Source organism: Lycium ferocissimum, chromosome 10 (genome assembly GCF_029784015.1).
Source record: "Lycium ferocissimum isolate CSIRO_LF1 chromosome 10, AGI_CSIRO_Lferr_CH_V1, whole genome shotgun sequence".
Lineage (NCBI taxonomy): Eukaryota > Viridiplantae > Streptophyta > Magnoliopsida > Solanales > Solanaceae > Lycium > Lycium ferocissimum.
Window position 1 is genome coordinate 27,208,333 of NC_081351.1, and position 15,721 is coordinate 27,224,053.

The 15,721-nt window shown below is 30.4% G+C and overlaps 1 protein-coding gene across 1 annotated transcript; it reads right to left on the reverse strand.

Moving 5' to 3' along the window:
* Positions 1–5,538: 5,538 nt before the first annotated feature.
* LOC132033116 (thaumatin-like protein 1b) lies at positions 5,539–9,058 on the reverse strand. The gene is made up of 4 exons (XM_059422988.1): positions 8,818–9,058; positions 7,865–8,232; positions 6,544–6,872; positions 5,539–5,884 (listed from the first exon to the last, which is right to left on the reverse strand). Exons 1-4 carry the CDS (start codon positions 8,882–8,884, stop codon positions 5,647–5,649), a joined length of 1,002 nt encoding a protein of 333 aa, XP_059278971.1. The 5' UTR covers positions 8,885–9,058; the 3' UTR covers positions 5,539–5,646.
* Positions 9,059–15,721: the final 6,663 nt, after the last annotated feature.

Below are 15,721 nucleotides of genomic sequence, written 5' to 3' on the forward strand. Positions count from 1 at the left end.
AGAGAAACCCTACCGGCTTAATGAATATTACATCAAATAACAAGTGTTATGGGTCGATCAGCTGAAAGGTTCATCACACATACCAGTAAATTTGTGTCACAATTTAAATGTGCCTTCGACTATTACGAATCATTGTTGATTTTACCGCTAAGTGTGATATTATATTATACTGATACATAAGCCAGGACCCCAGCCTTTGAAATACTAATGATGAATTTAAAATTTGAGATATGTTTGACAAACGTTTAAGCACAACAATAATGATGAATTTTAATAATACAAGCATATTTCATGACCATACTTATTCCACCTACCATTTTGTGATTTTAACTTAATTAAAAGCTAAGACAAAAGAAATTTACTCCCTCCGTCCCAAAATAGTTATCACATTTCGCTTTTCGAGAGTCAATTTGACTATTCTTCGGAGCTATAAATTTTCAATATTTTAAAATTAAAATATAGATATTCAAGAACCATACAAAAATACTATAAATTCGTTATTCGTCTCATATCAATATGTCAAAAAAGTACATCTCTTAAAATGTGACAAGTATTTTAGGACTTAGGGAGTGGTATACATAGTACTTGGTATACATAGTACTCTAGCAACATTTAATTTACATGGTGCTTCTTAATTAGCGGAACACACCCAAAATTTAAATTTTATCAATTCAATTTCAAAATTTTATCATATACCTTCTAAATTATAAGATTGGAAATCTATTGTTTCTACTTATTCAGTGAGCTTTTTTAACATATATAAAGAGTCTATCTAAGCCATCACTAGATTGCTTCTTAATAAAGGTGAATTGAGTTTCAAGTTAGTTGTGTGGTACAAATATTTCAACTGCTTACCACTATTTCAACTGCACATTTGCGTAGTACAACTAACATCAGCCGCACTTTGTGATAATGTGTGCTTTACTATAAATACTGCTTAATTAAAGTGTGCATTCATCTGGTATTGTTGTCGTATCGTTTCAATAAAGACCTTACCCAAAATCAAGGGATTCTGGTAGATTGCGGGTATTCTCAAGAAAGGAAATGTAGTGAGGTAAGAGCGAGTAAAACTATTAAACTAGGTTATGACAACAAAAAATAATAATTAAGAAGCATGAGTGGGGCAAATTAAATATTGGGAGCTTTCATGTTAGTTTTTTTTTTTTTTTTTTTTTTTCACAGATAGCACTGGATCATTAATTCATTACAGGATGATGTTAGATTTCATGAATTAATTCTGTAGATGTATTATTATCAGCCTTGTATTTGGAAGAACAATTATGTTATACAAAAAGAGGTTGCTTATAAAATATGGTTAATCTTTTCTCTTATTGTAAGTTTTCTCCAATAAAAGAGGAAATATGGAACCATTACATAACCATTAAGTACCCATTAAAATATGGGAATTTTACATAAATGACTACACTTTGGGGGTTTAAAATTTGTCATCACGGTTTGATATTTACATTGCGTAGCTAACATTTGTATTCAAAAAATGGCTGTGTATTCATTGTTGTCGTATTCATGAATACGGCGAATAAATTTCAAAAATTCTTTCATTGTATTCAAGTCATATGTATTCAACTCGATCAAATGTACTCGGTTGTATTCATCTATAGCTACTTTTACATTGTATTCATTTTATTATATTTAAAAATCGGTGGTATTCAAACAACATAAATACAAAAAATATTGTATTCAACTTGTTGCATACAATTTTTTTTAGTGAAACAAGTCATACGCCTAAAATTTGAATACATAAAACATAGATACACTGGTCGGACAAATGTTTGAAGGGGCAATTACCGTTTATTCTTCTCGGATAGGATGGACAAGCTTGATGAAGAATTCTTCCAAGTCAATAAAACTATTCCTAATACTCATTGCTCATTATTACAACTAAGTAAAGTTTTTTTTAGATTTGACGTTAAAAATGGTGAGTTTAGGATTTATACGGAGATGGAAAAATGACACGGTGTAAGGATGTGTTACACGACCATGTCCCGTGTTCGGATAAAATTGATTTTATTATACGTCGGTGGGGAGGCAGAGAGAAGAAGCGAGAAGATGAATAGGAGCTGAGTGGACAGTAAGATTAAAAAAAATTATAAATAATAATAATAAGAGAGTATTCTACTTAAATATATATGTAGCTATTAATTGTATTTATTATCTAGTCTTAGCTATAAGATGTAATTAATCTAAACTATAGCTACTAAATATAAATATGTACCATAGTTAGTTATGCCATGTAGATTTCCCTTAAAATATAGGTATAAAATAGCACATTTGTTTAAGGACATTATTACTAGGATTGAACACTATAATTAACTTACAACATTTAGAAATGATGTGTATATAGTTGTCTTTGAATGGTGATTATATATATATATATATATATATATATATATATATATATATATATATATATTATGTTTACAATTAATATAACATTGTAGTTGTGTCTCCGTATCTAAAATTTTATTATATTAATGGTTGCTACGAATACAAAATCGGCAAATTTATTAATATTTTTTAAAAAGAAAGACTTGTTTAAAAAGAAACTATTTTCGTCTCTTTGAGATAAAACAATAGCAATATTAGCAATATTTAAGCATCAGTTGAACTTTTAATTTTAATTCGATTAATTTAAAAGTGTAAAATACTTATTATTTTTTATCAAATTTTGATTTGGATAATTCTAATTTAAATTATTAAATTAATTTTACATGTTTAAAACAAAACAAAGTAGAAATTGATTTTCTATTTCGAAGAAATACTATTTTTTAATTTTTGGTAAATAGTTTAGCTCATTTTCTTGTCATGTTGTCTTTTGCATGGTTTTTTAAGAAAACGTCGATTAGAATTATGATTTGACTAATTTACCTTATTCATTATTTGATTTCCATTTGATATATATTTTTCTACGACATTAATCTCTTTCACATTTATTGGAGTAAGGATAAAAATAAAAAAGTAATTAAATTCTATCTTATTTTAAAATATAAATATTTTAAATATATTTATTTTTAGTAAAACATAACAAATAAATGACATGGCGGAATAGCAAAATTTAATAGTTAGATTAGACACCTAATATAAAAAAAGAAAGAAAATTGTATGGTTTGATTACCTTTTGCATTTCTTCCCAACGTGACAATGAATCCATCATTATTTAACGAGATACTTTCGAAATTACATGAATATTGTTTGATTTTTTAATATGGGGTGCATTTTTTTTTGGACATTATTAATTTGCACTATTATTTTTATGCATATATATATATATATATATATATACACACAATGTTCAAATACGATTAATATAATATGTAGAAATTCATCTAAAACTTTATTATATTAGTGTTTCTACGAATAAATGCACTTTTTTTTTGACATTATTTTTTTTTAATATGGGGTTAGCTCACTTTTTTTATTGTGAGTCACTTTTTATCGTGAGTTTGGAGAACTTTTTTTTTTTTTTTTTTGTTTGTTTTATATATATATATTGCTTGATGTTGTTTAGTAAAAATTCCACTTTGTAAGACTATTTTTATGCATATAATATATATACATATATTATTCAACTAACGATTAATATAACATTGTAGTTTATGCTTCCTAGATCAATACGAATAAAAAATAACTTCTTTTTTTAATATTATATTTTTTTTTTAATACGGGGACAATTTTTTTTTTTTAATATATTTCGTTAATATGGGGCTTTATTTTTTTTTCCATGAGTTTGGAGATGGTGAGTTCCAATTTTTTTCTTTGCTCGGTGTTATTTAGTATGGGGCCCACCCTTTTTTTTTTTTAAGGGACAACGGACGATGAAGCATATCTACAAAAAATACTTTATATAGTTTCTTCCTTTTTTTTATTTTTTTATTTTCATTTTTTATATTCTTGGTGTTATTTAGTATGGGCATAGAGACATTATTTTTATGCATATATATATATATACATGTAATATAAAGAAATCTAAATCTTTATTATATTAGTGTTTTGCTACGAATACGCGTGTTTAATATGGGGCCCACATTTTTTATGTTTGTTTTTAAATATTATTCTTTATGGCCCACTTTTTTCCTCCTCGATTTTGGATGTGGTAGTTCCACTTTTTTTTTAATACTCGATGTTGTTTAATATGGGGCCCTACAATTTTTTTTTAAGGGCTTGATTAATATGCCCAAAAAAATTTTTTTTTTTTTTTAGGGGTTGATTAATATGGGGCCACCTAAAAAATTTTGTTAATATTATCCACTTTTTTTTTCCTTATTTTGGATGTAGTGAGTTAAACTTTTTTTTAATTCGATGTTGTTTAATATATACAATTTTTTTTTTAAGGGACGATTAATATGGGGCCAAAAAATTTTTTTTTTTTTTAGGGGTTGATTAATATGGGGCCAATAACTTAAAGGATAGAAAAGCGTGACACCTTATAATTCAGATATGCAAATGACGTTACGTGTTAACACCTAATGTATATTATAAGGTACCTCTTTAAAGATAAAAATTTAAGTACTAATAATAATTCTCAACTAAAATCAATTAGCAGGACAAAATGATAGTGGCTCAATTATGGAGCTTGAATAGGACTGATTCAGCATCTTCTAAACAAATTGGGAGAGAGATATGAACATGTAAAAAGAAACAATTGCCGGGATATTATTATTCTTTAAATTCAACTCTTGCTAGTTTCTAATTTTATCTTAAGCTCAATAACATAATGCACCGGTGAAGGAAAATATTTTGTTAGAGAGATGTTCTCGTTTTAATGGACATGAAACGAATTCAAATTAATTGGAACCTCGTAGCGCAATATAATGGAAAATCAAAAAAGAAAAACACAATAATAAGAGGTCAAATTACATATTCCAATTTTTTTTTATCCTTCATATATTTGATTGAACATGCAAACATTATTAGATGTAATAAAAACTCATAACACCATAATTATAACACTATGATTAGTATTATAATCAATAGATAATGTTGCTTGGTCACTATTGCAAGTTAATTATTTCTTTATTTTTTCGACCAGTGTTGCAAGTTAATGCCATTTACAAGCATCACCCTCCACGTACGCCTTCCATTGCTTTTATTTTATTTTAATCAAGAGCCTTTTTGGAGCTTATTCCTTTGATTTAACATTATCCACTCCATGTTCTTTTCATTTCTTTTCAATCTTCCGTAGACATAATAATATTTCAATCATCATGAAAAGATATAATAAATTAACAATCCATTCTAAAGTGTGTATAATTTCCACCAACTGCAGTGGTTACAAATAACATATTTTACATCATTTCTAAACCTACCTAACAAATGAGTCTCCCCCTCCTAAACCTAACCCCAATCTTAATTCGAAATTCTCAAAAAAAGAAAAAATTACATAACCTCAAAATATAATCAGTGTCTAAATTTGTAACTGCATAGCTCCCTCTTCCCTCACCAATAAAAAGGTGAGTATGGTCAATTAATTTGACACGTAAGCCTTTTTTTTGTGTGACTCATTTCTCCATCACATGGGTCACAAGGCCTAATTAATGGCCCACACATGATATACCACCCCAAGCTCCGACAAAATAAGATGGGCCTGCGCCTAACATTTGTGTGTCAGCCAAAAGTTGAGTAAAGAATTTAGAAGAGCTGACGTAACTGGAAAGTGGCTGTTAAGATGGCGATGGCACCGGCGATGGCCCGTGAACCTAACACGTGCATGCACGTGGTTGAAGATGCACTGCTATATTGCCATGCACCATCATATACCATAGAGCCGTTGATTGTTGATGGTTCATTGTTGTTGTTGCTGCTGCTTTGGTTATTATCTTCAGGTTCTTGATTTTGCCCACCTGATGATGATGATGATGATTTTTGGCTGAAATAAATTTCGGAAAAACATGTTAGAAGCAAAATTCAAGTTCAAGTATAATAGAACTGAATATTATTAACAACAATGTATTTCAGAATCCGTTATATAAATCCTTACTACACATTTTATTCTAATATAGTCGACACCAATTCACTTGCTATTAAGCTCATTCACGTGATTACATTATCGAGGGGTAAAACAAGTCCATTTATTATTATCACTCGCTACAAAAAACTGAACTGAATCCACAGAAAACTAGACAGGTGGGCTAATTGGCCTATATTCTGGTTTCAGTGGGCTACTTGAAAAAAAAGGACAATTCAGAGCCTCGGGTTCAGTGAAGAGGACAATAATAAGCCGTTAAGTTTGATATTTTACCATTTCAAAGCACTAACGTACCCCTATTGGTCACCTCATACCCCCAAGGCCCCTATCAATATCTTACACATAATATGTAGAGATATTTTTTCTCTTTTTCATCGATATAGAGTCCTAACGTTCAATTTGACAGGCCTCATTCCCAATTCGGATCCCAATACTTTTCCCCCACCCCAGAAATGCAAAAATGAATAATTAATCTTGTAAATAAAAAAGATTAATCTTTTGAATGAAAATGATTAAAGCCAATAAAATCTTGATAAAGAAGGAGGAATAAGTAAATTTACCTGGTGTTAGGGGCTGGACAAAAAGTGATTAGATAATTATTAGCGCCAGCACAAGTGAAGGTACTTGTTTTATCATCATAAGCAAAGCTGTAAGCACTTGGACAAGCTTTCTTAAACAACATTGAATACGACGACGGTTTACATGTAGTCGGATTATTATACGCGCCGGCACAACAGTACTCATCTTGTCGGAAAGCTTCACACGCGCTCTTACACGCGACGTTTTCACCTCCCACGCTCGTCACTTTTAACTCTGACGGACACGCGCCGTTCAAATCAACCACGCATCCAGTGCTTGTACAGTTGTTACCGGACCCACCTTGTGGTACCTGTTGATTTATTAGCAATAAAATTAGGGAAATAATATAATAATAGAGAAAGGCTGCGAAAATACTGCAACACAATTAAAGATAATTATTTTAAGCTACACTTTTATAGGAAGGAACAAAAAAAGTAAAAGATAATAATAGAGTAGTCAAGAATCTCGGCAGAATATATGGTTAACTAATGAATTATTATTCCCTTATGTTTGTTTTACTTGTCGTACTTAATAAATACACAAGGTCCAAAAATAGATATTATTTTAAAATCAAGATACAGTATTTTTTTTTTTCATTTTTATCTTATACAATAAATACATATGAAGAGAGATTAATGTGGTGAAAAAGGGAGTAGAATTAAGTTGAGATCAAAGAATAAATATGAATAATGTAGTCAAATTACACTTTTTAGTTAACGCTTTCCTAAGTTTGTGCAAAAGAAAAAAATGAAATGGACGGGAGAGACTAACAAATAAGAAAGGAAAAATTACGCTACGTCTATTTTTGGAAATATTTATGCCACGTAGCTTATGTTCTGTGTATAAATACCAATTTTCAACATATTGCAAATATAAACACTTTTTATACACTACTCCTTCCGGATTAAAAAAATTGTCCACTTAGTTTTTTTTTTCTCGGGTCCAAAAAAGTGTCTACTTATTAAATTAAGAAACAATTAACCTTATCTTTCCAGATTTGCCCCTATTAAGTGTTATGTGATCAAATTTCAATACCTATTTAATTAGGGGTAATTTAGTCTTTTTTTTTAGAGTGAGTAGTTTCTTAAGAGGTGTGCAATGACTAAGTGGACTCTTTTTTTATCTGGAGGGAGTATTATATACTTTATAACAGGTTGATACATTATAATACTTTCTCCCGATATAATGTTGTATAATATTATATATTCGACTACATAGTTTAAATTATATATGGATTTATTAAAACAAACTAAAGCAGTAAAACAAAGTTACTACGGTTCAAAAGCAAATTTCTATACGTACCACAAGCATTGGCAAGTTGTACCCATCAACTAAGCTAACATCAAAGAAATCCATCCCGTTGGCGCCGTCAAGTGTGAATTCAGCTAATGTTGCTGGCGGCGCAGCGTTACCGCCGGCGCATTCCATCTTACCGGAGCCGCAATCACCTGTGGCGCAGGTAAATTTTCCTGTGGAATCTTCAGTACAGTGTGTACGTCCCCAAAATCTACCACCCCAATTAGAGGGTACATTTATTGTCTTTGATTCGCCTTTTTGTAAAACAAATCCAGTGGTGGAAAGTGGAGCAATTCCAGCGTTGGATAATAGTCCTGGCCATATTGTTTGCTTGCATTTGTTTACCATTGTAAATGTTGCAGATGAATGTATACCTATATGAGAATATAACCCAAAAAAGAAAAATCAAATCTTGAACTTAATTAAATCCAAAATGAGCTATTAAAGATAAAATTCAATGTTAATTTCTTCTCTTGGTGTAATTGATAATTGTTTCTGAATCAGTACTACTTCTGTTATGAAGAGATGTGTAAACATTAAAAACAGAGAAAACAGAGAGAGTTTTTCACTTGTAAATTCATACCCAAAAGGAAAAAATAAATAAAAAATATATCGAATCTTGAACGTTATTTAATCCAAAATGAGCTCTTAGATATAAAAATCAGAGCTTTTATGGATAAAAGGTCAACGTTATTTTCCTCTTTTAGTATAAATTTTTGTTTCTGAATTGTTACCTGTTATTAAGAGATGTGTAAACATTAAAAACAGAACAAACAGACAAGAGTTTCAATTGTAACTGTTACAGACGAATGTACTACAATTTTTCATACCCAAAGCAAAAATCAAATCTTGCACATTGTTTGTACAAAATGAACATTGATGCATATAAGAAAGCCCTTATAGATAAAAAACATTTGTTTCTCTTTGTGTGTTGTTAATCCTTGTTTATGAATTATTACCTGTTATGAAGAGATCTGAAAGCGTTAAAAACAGAGCAAACAGACAGAGCAATTTCACTTGCGCCATTGAAAGTTTCTAAACTGGGAATTTTAAAAATGGAGAAGAAGAAGGTTTGAATATATTAATTAATGTTGAAAAGGGAACTGCAAAATCTAAAATCCTAAGCCTTCTTCTTCTTCTTCCTCCTCTTTCAAAGATAAATGGAAAATGAAATATGATTTTAAGTGTTTTCTGGTAAGTAGAAGTGGCAGGCCATTTATAGAGGACAAAAACGAGGGGAAGTGTAACGTTGAAGGATTATGGGACCCAATGAAGTACTCAATGTTACTTTTTAGATCAGCAATGCAATGCAGTTGCAGTACAAGACATAACATGTTAAGCAGTAAATTTTTTGTTTTTGAGAAAAAGGCTAGGAAAGTCCAAATTGAATTTGTCATTTCTTTTGATTGCTTGTATCCTTTTACTTTTTCTTTTCTGTTTGTTTTGATATAGAAAAAAAGAAAATACACGTTCTCTTCTTTAAACCGTTTTAGCAGTCTTAGGTATTCATCTCAACAGTTTTCTTTTTCTTTTTCCTTATTCACATTTTTCATACAACATTTTTTTCTTTGGTTCATTTCATCAGTTTACTAGTTTCTTACAATTCTGAATAGCAAAATAAAATTATATTATGCCTGAGATGATGTTAGTAGCCCCATATTGGTTGGTGGATGACAATTGCCTTTATGATTCGACGTCGTGATGCAAAGGCTGATCGTTTTTAATTTATATTGAATATTCATCACCTCTTGAAATAATTTTTGTCATTAGAGTTTAGCTCACCCGTGCTTATTTCACGTGTTGGGCCCCCATACTATCTTGTTCATACTCATGTTGATAGGTTTACGCGTGACAGGTGTTAGTAGTTTCACATCGATTGGTGAGATGATAATTTCTCCTTCTATGATCTTATACAATTATCGCTTTTTGAATTAGTTTTTGAGGTTAAGTTAGGCCACAATCCAAATTTAATTATAACTTCATTCATCAATTAAATAATAGTAGTAGGAATTTATGATAAGCGTTCCATATTAATTGAGGGAATGAAATGTCCTCTTCGAAATAGAAAAATTTAGAAACAGAAAAAGCTCACCTTATCCAACTATAGCTGGTCATAAATTGATTCCTTCCACATTTCTTTCTTTATCGTAAAGTATTGGACTATCTAATTTCAAATACGAATATATATGATTATTAGTCCTATGATGACTTCTGAGAGATCAATTTTTAAAACAAATTATAGAAACAAAACATTAAGTTACATCCATAATTTAGGCTTTCCTTTTTCTTTATGGATTCTACGCTGATAATTTTAAAAGTTACTACGTGCAGACAAAGTTATCTTGATTCTCCATTTTCGAAGGATCTTAAAAGAAGGAAATGGCTTTTTTAATATATTTTCCCCACAATTTTCTCTTTTGCACACTGGTTATGTAAACATCAACAAACTATTGAAACTTCAAAAGTAAATACCGAATTGAAATATCTCTTAAAAGTTCAAACCAAATTATAACTATTGGTTTTAAATTTTTGTCATATGGAGACTTAATTCGGCAGGCTGTTCTTCGAATTTGACACGTATTAGACTTTCATGAACATTTTAGATACTTTACAAATCACTTGGAAAGCAATGATGAGACAATTAATGAATTGTGGATTAAATATGTTATTGTAATCTATAAGGTGTCTGATTATATTATATGTAGTAGTATGTGATACGAGTTTTTATATAGTAGTGCATTTCCTTTGAAACTAATTTCCAACAGTATCTCTCTGTCTTAATACGTCCCAACATAAAAGGACAATTTTATAATCGAGTTCCTTGTACGTCAATATGTTATCCTCGAATTAACAATAGCGTATACTACTTGGTATCGAATTATGAAGTGCACGATCTATTATTATACATAGAAATTGTTATGTGGATTATAAACCGAGTTACAAATATTCGCCTATCTAATATGTCTAATTTACATTATTGATTGATGAATGACAAATACCGCAACCGTTTGTGAATTGATTGAAGATGGACTTGCCAAACCTAATTATAGACCGAACAAGAGAGTCTAATTCGATAATATATAGTCTATAGAGTGGAAGAGCACATTCAACCAATAAAATTATTACTAAAGAGTAGTTTTTATAGTGGTCATAGTATTTCATCTGTAGTTTCTTGTTCTTCGATCTCTATTATTATTTGTTGTCTCTGGTTCTTCGTTTAGCATACTATTTTGTTGTAATTATTGTCTCTTTTTCTTATTTAACCTGCTTTATTGTTGTTTTATTCTGAGCCGAGGGTTTATCTGAAACAACCTTTTTATCTCCCAGGGTAAGGGTAAGGCCTGTGTACACTCTACCCTTCCCAAACTCACTTGTGGATATGTTGTTGTTGTAGTAGTATTTTTCATAATCAATGAGAGACTTCATAATTAATTCTTAACATTTATACACCCGCTTGATGACTAAGGATCTCGTTCGTTATGGCTCGCACTATTCTTTTAGTTAGGCCAAATTTCTAGCACCAGTTGCCCAGTTGATCACGACTGACATCTCATTTTCTTCTTCTATTCTGGGCTCATTGACACCCATTAGGGTTTAAGCTCACAACTCCGAGTCATAGACTGATTTATCTATCAATCAACTTTGACATTAATTGTTACATACTAATCAGGAGAGTTCAATCCACCATGCTAACCTATATTAGGTGGAAGAGGCCTTTCAATCCATAAATTCATTATCGATCACTACTTTTCGAATTAATAAGAGATTCCACTGACCACAACACATCGAAGAAAATATCTTTAATAGAAGAAAAAGGAAACAAACGAAAAATATAATATTGGTCTCATCTATTTCTAGTGTGAGGAGCAGTATTTTTTGCCGGTTGCAAGGTTGTCGTGTACTCACAATTAGTCATGATAAGACAAAGAGGTTGATGATATATGCCTTGTGCCTTTTGGATTTTATTTTTGGTTTATCACTCGATAATTATTTTGGGCCTCATTAATTTATATTCGAATCGCGTAAAGTTTTTTTAAGGGAAAAACACTTTCTATCTGAATTTTGTCCCATTCTCATGTTCAAAGACAACACTTCTAATTAGGGATGAAGAGATCTTATCCGTCTTACCGAAATGATTGGTAGTAAAACGAACATTTGGAATGTTTATTATTGAAAATGAAAATAACACTCGCGTAGATTTTTAGTGCAACATAAACCTTTGTGGTCAGAAAATAAATGGAAAAGAAATCAGATTCTTCAAAAAGGAAAACAAAGAAAAAGGAGGATGGGAAAAGGAAGAAAAACCTAGCTAGATGGAGGCTGAAGCCAACAAAATATCATAAAAAGTTAATACAAATAAATATCAGGAAGACATATGTCTTTATTGCGTGATGGAGCTGGTCTTTTGTCCCTTCATTTTCAACTTCAAGAACTGTAGGGATATTTCATATTCATGTTGTTAATGCTACTGTTATTTCAAACACGGTTCTCTTTGTGAATGCATGTCTATGTATATATGGTGTAATTTTATGGAAAATATCTATTCACTTAGATGTTTATATCAAATTAACTAATTTAATTTATTCGTAAGCGTCATAAATTGAAGTGAAATTATTAAATCTTATATAGTACTAGCTAGACACACGTCTTGTATTCGCTAATTTTGCAAACCAGGATGCTATGTCGAAAAACTTATTTGAGAAATATTTTGCTTGAAATAATAGTTTCTATGGGGAATTGAGTTGTTTACATAGTGAGCACTTTACTCCCTAAGTGGGGGTTTTCTGCACAAATATAGATTAATTAAACTCCATAATTCTTATAAAATACAGAGTGATAAACCAAAAAAGAATCTCACAAATTTTAACATTTTCTAAAAAAATGAAATCCATGTCCAAGCGAACTTCAATGTGCAAGTACTTTTTCTTCACTTTTAACTTCAAATGCTTCTTTTTCAAGTAAGCATTGTCCAAGTGCCTACTTGGTGATCAGTTAAGAAAGTTCATGGAAATCAAGAATGTCTTATCTACTTATGCTAAGTCAGTTGGGTTTGGGCTTTAATTGGTGACTAAATCTTGAAAAAGTCATGTCTAGCGACCTTAGCCACTTAACAGAGTTGAGTGAGTCTTTTAAGTGCTCTATACTTTTAGGAAGCTCCATTATTTCCTTCCAAAATCTTGGGCGGCCCACAAACTTGTAAAGCCAGTTGTTTCATTTTATGTTTTGTTTATTGTATTAAAGAGCCATGGAGGTACTTTAAAATTACCTAATACTGCTACCATGACACTAATTAATATTATACCAAGACCCAAGTAAACATTATTCGTTCAACTGCCCTATCCTTAGAACAAGACTCCATAGCTTTTTAGCTACAGCTACTTTGACCAATCCAATAAAACTATAGTGCATGCTTGTTCAATTCTCCAAATGAATAGGGGAAAAGAACATATAAATTAATTTAAAGATGCATGGGGCAAACGAGTTTAGATTAGAATTATATCGGACAAATGATTGATTCAATGTACACAACTTGGGTTTGAAAATCGACTCCTATCCTTCTTCCTTTCTCTTCCGATAGTCACAAATTAACATGTCCACAAAACGAAACAAAACAAAATTGTAATAGTCAATTTTGATCTTACTGATGGGCGCGAAGGCGGAATTTTTAGTTTATAGGTTGACTGAATCACAGTTCTTTTTGTTTATTGGGTTCTGAATAAATTATTTATAGATACTAAATAAAAATTTTCAACACAAATATAGAGCTTCACCCTAAGCTAATTGATTTTGCCGAACACGTAAACACAATGTTGAGCTTCACCCCCTGAGGCAGGACGAGCCAATAGTACATCTGTTAATTGGACGACATTACAATCTTGAGTCAATTCCTCAAGTGGTCATTGAACATGTAGGAAAATCCCACTAAAGTAACTTTTGAATTTTTTTGAACAATAAGGTCATCAAACTATGTCCATATTTCCAAAATAGTAAAACAATCCATTTTTGGACATAAAACCCCTTAACTCATGTTTAAATTATAAAACTCATTTGATATTTCTATTTTATTTTCAAAATGCGAATATTAATTCGGAAAAAAAATCAGAATATTGCAAAATTATATCTAAATGGACAATAAAAGGATACAACTGAATGATAATAGAACTGAGCATAGAGCTTAACTATGGGGTTTTTAACTGATTGAAACTAATTTTTCTTGATATATAAAATTTTCAATTATCAAAAAAAATATATTTACTATTGTTATTTATTTAGAGATGAACTTGTAATACTTTGATTTTTATTTAAGTTTTATAAATAAGTGGAATACAATTAATATAAACATTTTATTTTTAGAAAGCATATATCCAGCTAATTGTAAAAATGTGTTCATTTTTTACAAAGTAGTTTACATATATATACGCCAAAAATAATAATTACGAATATATATATACCAAAAATAATAATTACATGCAGCGTGGATTAATATAACGTCTCATGTGTTTCAATTATGTCCAAGCACTTATATTCAGTAAAATGTTTAACTTCCGACTTTGAGAAGTAGAAAAATATCAAGATAGTTCAAAAGAAGTTAATATAACAAAAAAAACCTTATAGCATACTTAAGGTTTCAACGATTATATTGTTTTATTTTTATAACTTGAAATATTACGTTGAATATTTTTATTTTATTATTAAAACATGAAAAATATTAAAGAATTTTGGAGTATCCAAAATTGTGCATACGTAATAGCATTTAATAATTTAAACATGAGTTAGGGGGTTTTATGTCCAAAAATAGATTGTTTTACTTTATTAGAAATAAGGACATAATTTGATGACCTTGTTGTCTAAAAAATTTCAAAAGTTATTTTAGTGAGACTTTTCTACAAGTGCAATGACCATTTGAGGAATTGAATCTACAATCTTTTAACCCTATCAGCTAGCTATTGGACCCAATAGATCATGTATAAAGGGAGTCTCTCCTTGAACATCAGGTACAGATAGATCTTTTTCCTTCTACTAAGCTCTACTAGCTTGTTTGCCGATGGTCTACTGGAAACAACCTCTCTACCTCCCAAGATAAAGGTAAGTTCTGCATATACTCGACCCTCCCTAGACTCCACTTTGAAATTTCACTGGGTAGATTATTGTTGTAATAAGATTTTTAGAATTCACCAAAACAATCTATTAGAATGGTAGAAGATAATGATCCCTGAAATTGCGCGAACTTTGTTCAGACATGTTAGAATTTTCTATGGATGTTCAAAACGTGGTCAAATTTTGATTAAACATATATTCGAGTCATTTTGGTAACAGTTGCAGTTAGCAATATCTGTGGCGGCTAATTACAAGAACGAGATTTTTGACTTTTACGCTGCTAGAAGTTTTAACTGTTAGACTGGCGACTTTGGATAACTTACGAGGTTATGTTTTTCCACGTGCTTAAGAATTTGCTTATTTGCACCTACATTTGGTACTTTTAAGGTTCTTATCCACCAACTTTTTTTTTCCCTGAGTCAGTAAAGCAATATGAAAAACAAAGTTTATTACTGAAAGAAATAACCGATTAAAATAAGCTAAATGTAAATTCTCCAAACTCACTGTTGTTGACACCACTTGTTTGCCTACTAATATAAGTTGAGATTTCTATATACAAAATTTATTTGGCTGTTACTTTCTAAAAGCAATCAGCACATGTACTAAATACTAATGTACAAATTCCCATCTTCTTATCTTCAAAAAAGGAAGTACTCTACTTTTTATGGGCAGCTAAGCAGTAAAGCTATTTCCTTTTAAATCTTAAATAAACTTATACTATTCCTACAACATAGGGAATTGAACTCTTACTAACAAGGTAAAAAT

Bases quoted from the DNA above. Each gene is read 5' to 3' on its own strand.
- LOC132033116 (XM_059422988.1), bottom strand. From the start codon at position 8,884: ATGGCGCAAGTGAAATTGCTCTGTCTGTTTGCTCTGTTTTTAACGCTT. The intron at 8,233-8,817 runs GTAATAATTCAT...ATTCTCATATAG, and splicing joins TTCAGATCTCTTCATAACAG to GTATACATTCATCTGCAACA. The intron at 6,873-7,864 runs GTACGTATAGAA...ATAAATCAACAG, and splicing joins ACAACTTGCCAATGCTTGTG to GTACCACAAGGTGGGTCCGG.